This window comes from Montipora foliosa, chromosome 8 (genome assembly GCF_036669935.1).
Source record: "Montipora foliosa isolate CH-2021 chromosome 8, ASM3666993v2, whole genome shotgun sequence".
In the NCBI taxonomy this organism is placed as follows: domain Eukaryota; kingdom Metazoa; phylum Cnidaria; class Anthozoa; order Scleractinia; family Acroporidae; genus Montipora; species Montipora foliosa.
The window spans coordinates 8,004,210-8,014,796 of NC_090876.1; the positions used below are offsets into that span (position 1 = coordinate 8,004,210).

The 10,587-nt window shown below is 40.3% G+C and overlaps 1 protein-coding gene across 1 annotated transcript in view; it reads left to right on the forward strand.

Annotated features, from left to right (window-relative positions):
- The first annotated feature begins 1,442 nt into the window (after positions 1 to 1,442).
- Positions 1,443 to 10,587, forward strand: part of LOC137967345 (pancreas/duodenum homeobox protein 1-like) — a 10,085-nt gene continuing 940 nt past the window's right edge. The window contains exons 1-2 of the mRNA XM_068813875.1: positions 1,443 to 1,965; positions 9,669 to 10,587. The exon at positions 9,669 to 10,587 is cut by the window's right edge and continues 940 nt beyond it. Coding sequence (XP_068669976.1) covers positions 1,527 to 1,965; positions 9,669 to 9,991 — 762 coding nt within the window. The 5' untranslated portion in view covers positions 1,443 to 1,526 and the 3' untranslated portion in view covers positions 9,992 to 10,587. The remainder of the gene's footprint in view (positions 1,966 to 9,668) is intronic.

Here is a 10,587-nt window from a genome sequence, read left to right on the forward strand (position 1 = left end):
CTGTCTCTAATTAAATCAAAACAGAAGGAATTTGCCAACGGACTCTGACGAGTACACACATAACCATAAAAAGAAATTAACGGTAATTTAATTTCTCCACAGAGTATAAAATGCTGAGATAAGGCTAAAATACGGCTTCTTAAAAAGGTTCAGCACCACAGGAAACGATAAATTTCTAAAACAGATGTTAGAGCAAAGCTGACGGGATTTACACCTGTGTCGAAGTTATTTTGTATATACGACTTGTTGCCTCAGACTTGCCGAGAAGGGCTCGACAATTGTCGTGAGGTCATCTTTTTTGCAAATATAAAAGCGAAAATAGTTAGAATAGAAATCACATTTTGTGACTTTGTGCGGAATTTCAGAATCCGACTACCAACATCCACTTTGTCAATAGATTTCCCCAAAGATTCGTCGAAATCTACCGTCCTGATAAGAAGGTTTTAATTTCAAACAACTGAGATACGTTTTGAATAAATTATATTGAGTAATTTTTCTCACAATAGAAATTTGTCCACACTCGCTCTAGCTGAAGACCCATGCATGGAAATTTAAAGGCACCGAATACTCTCGACGGAAAATGTATCGGAAAAGTTAAAGTGTTATGAAATAATTACTTAACAATTAGATAGACTCTACAATAATCATGACAGATTAATCGACAATTTAAACTTCACCCGCAAATGCCATGATATACCAACAGCTTTCTGGCGGATGAAGCATAAATTTTGCTTTTGTTCATATTCGACCCAAAGCGTCAATTACAAATCACAGTCAAGCGGTCCTGTTTGCAAACACCTTAAACAACGCAATTCGTGCCGCATCTAAAGATTAAAAAGGTTTGACGTCCTATATTTACCTAGAAAACAAGAAAGATAAATTAAAAGTACTGTGAATGATAAAGTCCACTTAAGAAAATTGACAAAAAGGCACTAACTATTCAAATTTTAAGGAAAAATTTTTTTATGACAATGAAGTGGAAAATTAATAAAACCTTTTCCACGTTCTTTACCATGAAAAATGCCAGTCTGATGAAGCAAGCGCTCCTTGGTTTGAACCTAATTCGTTTAGCACCTGACCATAGTCGGCAAATTCAAAGAAAACGTTTATCAGGCCAGTGCGCATTGCTTTTTTCATCTGTTTTTCGTATGGAAAGCATTACCTGCACCTCAAGATCCCTCTTGCAGGCATTTTTCTACCAGGAAAACCATTTATTCTCGATCCAAGTCGTTGATTGACGGCTTGTGGTTCTGCAACAAGCTTGCAGATCGGTCCATGGAGAGCAAGTGATGGTTGTAAATGTGCTTATGTTGTCCTCGACCGTCGAGGTACAGCCCCTCAAAAACAGACCACTTGTATCACCTAACACAAGAGACCCAACGCGGCCTTGGCTCACAAGCATGCATGCCGTATGTTAAATCGATTACTTACGCGGGGTAGGACATCAACAGTCGCAGTTTGATCTAAAAACACATGTAAATGAGTGGGAAATCATAGTTTTTAATCAGCAGAACTTGTTGTTAGTGATGCTGTGTGCCGACTCTAGAAACATGTACACAAGAGGCTTTGGTTACGGCAGACAGAGTTATGGACATTTTACTCCACAGTACCATCTTCCGCAACAAAATTCAACGCATCATTCGCCTTATCAGTCGTATCTTTATAACGCACCGAGGTACGGGTTTAATACCTTTGCGCGTGCTAACCCTGTGCCCTTCAACCACATTCCTCCTCCTCCACCATCGGCCATCCACTATCCGAGTGACTCGCGCCTTGCGGATCTACCAGCCTCAAGACAAAGCTACGAATCCCACTGTCATTATTACGCGCCTCCGTCCTTCACGCCGCCGTCGATTCTACCTCCACAAGACCAGCTGAATCAGACGGAGAAAGAGCCAGAGCGTCATGCCTTGCCACACGACCCGAGTGTCCCGGCCGAAACGTTAGCGGAGAATTGCTACCAAGGTACGTACAAGTGATTTGTAATTGCAGTTCTGTGCTCATCGCCTTCCGAAGGCGGGCGCATAGTTCCGGCCGGATTAAAAACTTAGGGACTCGATTGTTTTCTTATTCGAGGTGAGTTTATGGCTGATTGTTGTGTACTGCTCATTATATTATAGTTAAGTGAGAATTATATCCTCATTTCATCTGATGTTGTATGATGCAAAATTGATGGAGGCTTATTTATTTCCTGCTTCAGTTTTTGCTCGAAGTAAGCCTCTGTTTCAACTCTTTTTCCTTCATAAAACTTTAGCCCCTCTTTATTTCTCTTCAGATATCTCTCAACGAGACACTCATTATTCCTTTGCGGAAACTGAGGTTACGTGCCCTTCCTCCAATTTTAATCGTCATAACTTTCATCCGCAGAGTTAACAGAGACTAAACAGCCTTGTTAACTTAAATAGTTGCAGGGTCTCAAAACAAGGCAGCATCTTTTAACCATTGCTGGTTGCCATACTCAAATTTAAAACAATTGTCTTTTAGCCATCTTTTATACAGTTTTGTTACGCAAAGATCACTCCTTGCATCAAAACTATTTTGGAATAAATCTCCTTTAAGATTCTTGTCCTATTCGATAAGATTTTTCACATCAATTCATTCTTTATTTTTCCATTTCCCTACTTTTCTCGTGCATGCGGTCTCCATAGGAAATCAGTTGATCTAATCTTGACTGCAAGGTCATTATCGTGAGCTCCCAATCTTGTCCACAATAAATTCTCTTGATCATTAATGTCATGATTTTCGCCAGAAAATAGAGCGAGATTCACTTTAATTAAACCATGAACAAATTCGTAGAAGGCGGATGGTTTTTGGTTTAGTAAGGCTCGTGATCACCGGTCCGCGAAATTTTGACTTTAGAGAAAAGAACTTTCAACTTAAATTTAAACTATACGATCAGTCGGTCGAAGGTAAGTTACTTCTATTCCGGAGTGAATAACCCATTATTCAGCAAATTTTAAAAAAAGCAAAAGATTTGCCTATTACCGCAAAACCATGAATGACAACTTCTGTGCAAAAATTGGCTATACGCTTACAACTACCGTACACCCACAAGTGAAGTTTTTGCTTTTTTAGAGAATGTTTCGAATGCTAGATAATACTGAATCGCTTATCGACCGTGAACTTCTTTAACCCCTAGAAATAAAATTTTGTATCTTTTTGTTGCACTGAAGAAATAAAAAAGAAACCAAATAAATAACTCGTAGAATAGGAAGAATCTTGTGAAAAACATTCTACTAGCTTAAATTGAGGTAACAAGTAAAAGTTTTTAATGCCCGTAAGCGTGTTGAATCACTGAACCCTTCAGTTTTTTTCACTTGTCTTAAAAAGTTGAACAACACAAAGCAAACTTTTCCAAACTAAAACAAGAAAAAAGTGATTGTTCACTGCCAGGTTTTCCGATCATTCATCAGCATGCACCCAACTAACAAACTATATAAGCTAAAAGCCTTTGAGAGACGTTTCTAGGCTCTTTGTAATGATTATAGACTGTCTAAAGAGATGTTCTTATCACCTAGAAGAATTTTGATCTGTTCGGATATCTTAGTTGAAAATTGAATTGTCCCAAAATTTTAGGGAATGATATCTTCATTTCAGAAATTGCTAGCTGAGCGTTACCTTCTAAGAACTTCCCGGCGAACCATTTGCACATCCGAAACTGCTAGTTGAACTTTTTAAGTGCCAAAAATTGCAAAAAAAAACCCTCATCTTTTCCCTGGTTGCGAATCCGTTTTAGGTGATCTTTTAGTAAAGACATCTATAGCTTTTTTGGCAACATAGAACCGAAATTCTTAGAACAGTAACTAACAGTTGGACTCTCCCGAACACATGTTTCAACGAAGATTATCGTTGGGGGCTCCTGACATATTATTCGCTTGTTTACTTTGGAGAGAGTCCAAAACAGAAATCTTTCAGCTCGGTCAAAGATTGCATATCCTCAAATTCAACAGTCTTAGTTCATTACTTATATCATAATAGTAATGACATAAATGCTAATACATGGAAGGAGGAGTCGAGATTTTGTATCACAAAGATTATCAGCACCTCAAACGCGGAAAAGGATTACTCTTTTACGTAATAAAGATTAGTGATTATCAATGTTCAACTAGATCGCTGGGCAATTGTCCAGACTCAAATCAAGAGTAACTTCTCATAGCAAAAGAAGAGAGCTCGCTATATTTGGAAGACTGTCGGAGAACCTGATCGGGTGCCTCAGTTGTGGTATGTTTAATGCCCATTGTATTTATCCTCGATATCGATCTTCGTACATACGCAACCAAAACTCTACAAAAATGCAACATAACTGATTACTAAATGGAAGACAAAATCACGGGAACAACACAACGACTTGCTCGATTTCGGCGAAAAATTTCTGATCTTTTTCTGAACAATTTACCCACGTGCAACTTTCATCGTACTAGCTAGTTAATCCATTTGGGTAAGAGATCAAGATGCTGTGATACAGGAACTGGGATAAATGACTTCATGATTGGTTGGCGGAGACATCAAAGACAATCTTAGGATGGAAGACAGCATGTCACATTTGATCATGGAAACATTTGGTTTTAGGAACATCTGAAAATTCGCTTTTCCAGAAATAGAAATGTGTTTCATTAATCTGCATGCAAAATGTCTGTGTAACGTCGGAGCCCGATCTTAACTTAATGATAGCCGTACAAATAAGCTCATCGTCTCCCATCAAGCTTCAACACTTCGCGTACGAGAGAAAAAAACTCACCCAGGAAGAGGCAAGTAGCGATGATAGTTGAACCTTTCAAGATGGAATGAATTTCATCAAACTCTTTGAGACCGCTCTGATCTCATCGAAAATTTGGCTTCCCTAGGAACGCAATAAATGCCACATTCAAAAAGTCGCATGATGGGCATGAACATGGGAAAAGTGATCAACGATAAACTTTCGAGCAATTAAGATGAAAAACAGAGTTAAACTGCTCAGAGATAACTTAATAAAAGAAAAATTTTCGACCAAAGGAATTGCATTTCTTTGTTTCCAGAGGGCGGGTCCATGTTTTAATCTCATTTTTTTTAGATACATAACAATTATGAAACCTTACGCGCCTTTTCTTTACGTCTTTCATCGAAAACAAGTACTTTGCTCCATATAAGATTCTTTTACCCTTATTGAGTTAATTGACGACTTCAACGTGTCTTCCAGTGTATTTGTCATTGATCTGAAATATGAAAGAAGACGAATAAGCCGACAAAAGCAGTGTCTTCGTAACAGCCACAAAAGGACAGAAAGCTGATGTGTGCAAGTAGACATTATTTCATGAATGTTCAAGAATTCAAGATGTTTCTGAGACATTTTTCAACTGAAGGGGCGTCTTCGAAGAGGTAGTTGTATTTACTGAGCTTTTCATAAACATGCCGCAGTCGACTATCTAGTTTTTCACGACTGTCAATCACAGAAGCGGAGCGGGCTAAAGGGTCACATTCAACGTTGTAATCGGCTGGTTTCGATCCACATAATTTGTGGATTTTAGTATTTAACTTCCTCTAAATCTAATCGAAAAACCAACCCATTGAATGGAATACGACGTCGGAGTTCTCATTTTATCGCTTACTGTCATCCAAAAAGGCAACTGCATTGCAAAGTATGGGCATAGTTTTCGAGCGAAACATTTCCTTCTTCCTGCAGAAGCGTATTGCGGACCTACATTTTCCGAAGTCCAGTCAGGATTCGTGTGTATATTTTGCGGGGGCAGATTGTGGCGGATATTCTCCTACCGAACCGTTATTTGTGCCGTCATGCAACGGCTGGGAGGGTTGGGTGACGACACTAAGAATGGGAGTGACCTGTGAATAGTCCACGAAATGCAGCCAGTAAAATTTGCGCAACATTTGGGTGTTGACGCCCTTACAGGAAATGCAACTGAGAAGCTCGCTGGGTTCTACCCAACGTCCTATAGTTCTAAGACGTTTTATATCATCAACGAAAACTGTAATAAACAGTTTAAAAAATACGGAAATGCTTGTGACGTATTTTTGAAAGATCTCACTGTCTCTTGTCTCATTCGTTTTACTTGAAACTAAAATGACGTACTAAATGGACTAGTGCTATGAAGTGCTAAAAACTAAGAACGAAAAAAAAAACCGAACCCTAACTCTTCTAAAGCGTGTCCGTCTACTTCGCCGTCACATGGTAATCTGAAGGGACGCTTAACCAACTTTTCGTTTCGTCTCTGTGTCTGAACATCGTATTTACGAGTTTATTATCGCTTCCCTTTTGTGGATCTCACTTGTTATAAATTACCTCTATGAGCTAAAGTGGACTGTGCGTTCGTTATACGTAAGCATATGCTGCGTATATATCAATCTCGTTCCCAGGGTCTCTCGAGCGAGGAGAGACCCTGTTAGGGTCTGGTCACGTGCTTCCGTGACAATTGAAAACACTAGGGAGGGGTCCTCTCTAAACAAGGAATTTGTCGCATTGAGCTTTGTCGAATTCAAAGCGAGGCTAATAGCTTCGCGCTGCGACTCCGCCATTACCCGCGATGTTTTACAGTATCCTTCAGGCTGCAATTTCGCATAGTATTTATTCTAACGTTAATCTAAAAGTTAAACAAGTTATCTGCCTCGAGGCAATTTACCATGGCCGTGATGTTGCCGCCGTGTTACCCACTAGAGATGGAAAGTCGGTTATATTTCATCTTCTTACCTCGTTATTGGTGACAACACATTCCGCACTCCCGTAGTCTCAGCATACACAAAATTCTTACTAAGCCGCCCCTCCCTTCACTGGATAAATTGCCATCTCCCAGATTCTGGGAGACACGTGACCAGACCCTGCCAGGGTCTCTCTTCGTTCGCCCCAGGCGTTAAGATGAGAGACCCTGGGAACGAGGTTGCGTATCTATTACAAACAGACTTTCCGAGGCAATTTGTATTGCCCTCGTAAAGACCTATTAAAAGATGTAGTTTGTACTGAATTTATCAAGACCCTGAAACGGGCCGGGGCTCATTGGTCGAATTACCTTCACTTTTATAGACACGGCTTGTGGTTATCAAGTAGAAAAGAATGCACGTTCAAGCTGAGTAGGGAAGAAAGAAACAGAGAACACATTTTTCCAGACACTAAACAGCTCTTTACAACCTTTAATTTTATTGCACCTTTATGGCCTTCATGTGCCGACCGGTTGGCTCTTTCGGTTAAGGGCCGGGCTGCCATGCAGGGGGTCGTGAGTTCGACTCTAGGGAGCTTTATTAGGGAGCTTAAGCAACGACACAGGAGCACCCAACGAGAATATAGTTCAAAACCACTTAAACATAGCATTGTTAAACGTATTTTAGTATTTAAACGGTAGATATAGGCATATCTTTTTCTCCTAAAAATATTTCATCTGTTTGGATTTCCTAGCTGAAAGTCTAGTAATCCGAAAATTATAGGGCTCAAAACTTACCTTTTCGAAAATTTCAGCCAGAAAATAGGGTCCCGAAAATTCTAGGTGACCTTTTTAGGGTAAAGATCCGTTAAAAATGGGCAATTATACCATTTTTTAGATGTTCGAAAATCGTAGGACAGGCAATCAAGAAATCAAGAAATTTTACAACAAATGTTCCAAAAATTCTAGATTTCAAATCGGCTTCGGAACAGATATTTTCCGAAAATTGACGTTGGGTGCCCCTAACGACAACGGCGACGGCAACAATAACGTCACAAATTTGCATATTTAGTGGACAAAAACAATAGCTTTGCACGCCCTGCACGTGCAATTTTTAGTTCTGTCCATTTTTTTGCCGTCGTCAGCAAAACAACAACGTGAAAAAGTTAAATTTGAGGTTTTCTCAAGGAGGTCAGCACTTAAGGTTAAATTTTCATTTTCTCCCCTAAACTGAGCAAGTGTCGTTCCGACGAGTGTCATTTTTGAGGAACTACCACACCCTTGCCATATTAAAGAGGTTGAAATAGTCGTGTAGCGATGAAAATTACGCGATTTTATATTTTGAGATGACGTTCTCGTTGCCGTCGCGGCCGCCGTTGTCATTGCTTAAGCTCCCTTTTGTTTAAGCTCCCCTCTGTTCCGGACCAACACTCAGGATCTTTAAATAACTGACGAGAAAGTAATACCTTTGTAATGACATCTGCAAATGATAGACTTTCTAGTCTTCTCGGATAAGGACGATAAAAATTAATAATGATTAATTCAGCGGTCCGTTAAAGAATCCACACGCTGTTCGTTGCGTTGTTCAGGGCGTTGGGTGAGACCGCTAATGGACTTATAGCGGCTGCCAGGGGCCCCTATATACAGCTGTTTCCAATCTCGACCCCAGAGCTCTTCTCTTGACCGAGGGAGAGAAGAGCTCTGGGGAACCCTGAAACAAAGTGTCCTCTTATTGGTTTTCGTAAAGAACAATCAAAAGCGTCTCTCATTGGTGCATTCATGTTGGCCCGAGGATTGAGCAGGCGCCGTAAGGTTCAAATAGCCAATTTTTGGCTATAAGAACCCTACAGCGCATGTTCTCCTACATAGAGTTTCCCAGAGCCTTGGGTCGATCCGAGGCTCTGGTGACGAGAATGAGCTGTTTCGAGAAAGGTTGTCCAAAAGAAGCATTAAAGCGCACCGACAATGCCAAAAGGCATCATGGGAAACTGTCAGTCAATTTGAGTCAACGAAAACATGACGGCAATGCTATCGAAAAGGTCTCCTAGAAATATATACTCATGCTGTGTTACATTGAGATATGAGTGAGTTTCAACAAAGGGTTACTATACTTATTTTATGTCGTTTTTCGCAGAGAAAGTTTGAGAAATGTATACAAAAATCGTGGCGCACTTGCAGAGCCATCGTTTTTGCTAATGAATCCTTTTGTTTTTGGACGTGTTTTGGTAGCGTGATGGCGGGAAAGAGCTTCAACATAAGTCTGCGCGTACTGCTACTTTTAGCAACGCTATATCCAAAGAACTCTTTCATCGAAATAACTCGCCACCGTAGGTCTTCGCTGTACGGTTCTGGCATCGCTCACTTCATATTAAACTGTCCCATACTACCTTTCGGCATTGTCGCCAACGAACGCTTTTACGCTTCTTTTGGACAACCTTTCTCGAAACAGCTGTCTGCTGATGTCTGATCTAACACATGAATCAATTACTAGTTAAGGGCATTTGAATATGTAAATAGAAAATGGGCTTTCATTACCAGTAACTCAGAATTAAGCTCCATCGTTTCCGTTGTACATATATATTTTTTGTTCCATTTATTTTCAGGGTCCTGTTTCTCGATTGTCCCGAAACTTTTCGGGTCCCGTTTTCGGGTGTCACACATTGATCGAAGTGTCGCTATGACAGAGAAAGAAAGCGCACGTTGTTTCCCGCTTACGTGTGAATCCCAGTTTATTAAATTTAGGTAACTCGTCACTAGTACAGGATCTCCTAATATTCTTGTGCACAAGAACGCTGACACAATAGTCAAATCATGAAAAAAATTACATATGAAAGAGCGTTATTTTTGTGAAGCGAAAGTAGTTACAATTCTGCGCGGTGATTCGTTGTGACATACGGCAGACTCACTAAATTAAAGCGCGTTCGCGTCCAACTCGTGTCCAAAGCCCTCTCAAGGATATTTGGCGCCAAAATATGCACTCCCATAAATTGCAAATTACACATCTTTACGATTTCTAAGTGAGAACGCATTTTTTGTTTCTTTCAGGAGACGTGGATGAAGATGACGAGGAAGAAGAAGACAAATCACAGAAGCCAAAAGGAAAGAAGAGAAAAGAAAGAACTGCTTTTACGACACATCAACTCCGTGAACTTGAAAACGAATTCATCCGAAATAACTATCTGACAAGACTGCGACGATACGAGATAGCAGTGAGCTTGGACTTATCGGAACGCCAGGTGAAGGTGTGGTTCCAGAATAGAAGAATGAAATGGAAAAGAGTGAAAGGCGAGAAGAAACCAGAGAAGAAATCGCCTTACCAGATCATCCAGCTAGAGAACGAGCGATTGCAAAAAGAAGGTTGTAGATAGACTAGCCAAACTCGTTTTAATGACATAAAGGGTGCACTTCCTAGACTCATCAGGCTGGTTTTAGAAGGACGTACTTTGACAAGTCAAACCAGCTTTCGCTGCGCTTGAAGCTCAATGGTTACACCGTGGCCGAGCGATTAAGAAACCCTTTTTCTCGCGCAAGCATTTTTAAAATTGAAAGCTCCGAACATTTTGTGGCTTTGTTTTTCTCCATAGCTTAAAACCAAAGGAGTTTTTTGAAGTGAAGCTTTCTTAAAAGTTTAACCTTTTTATCCTTATATGTTTAAAGCCCTCGCCAAACGAGAGCAAGAGTTGACGTGAGTTGTTTAGAGTTGAAACTCTCGCTTTCGTTTGGCCAGGAACTCTCATCCACTCTCGGCTACTCTCATCGACTCTCATCGAATTTGAACCTGATCATATTTTTCATGAGAGTTTGCAGGACTTTTGTCTCGATTGGCCGCGCACGAGAATTTTTTTGGTTTTTTTTTCCAGCGGGCTCAGATAAAAAGGAAAAAATTATAATATGGTGTCGGATTCGGGGACCAAGGAGAAGGCCAACGCCAAGGCTCATTTTAAAAAATAATTATCCCCTTTCG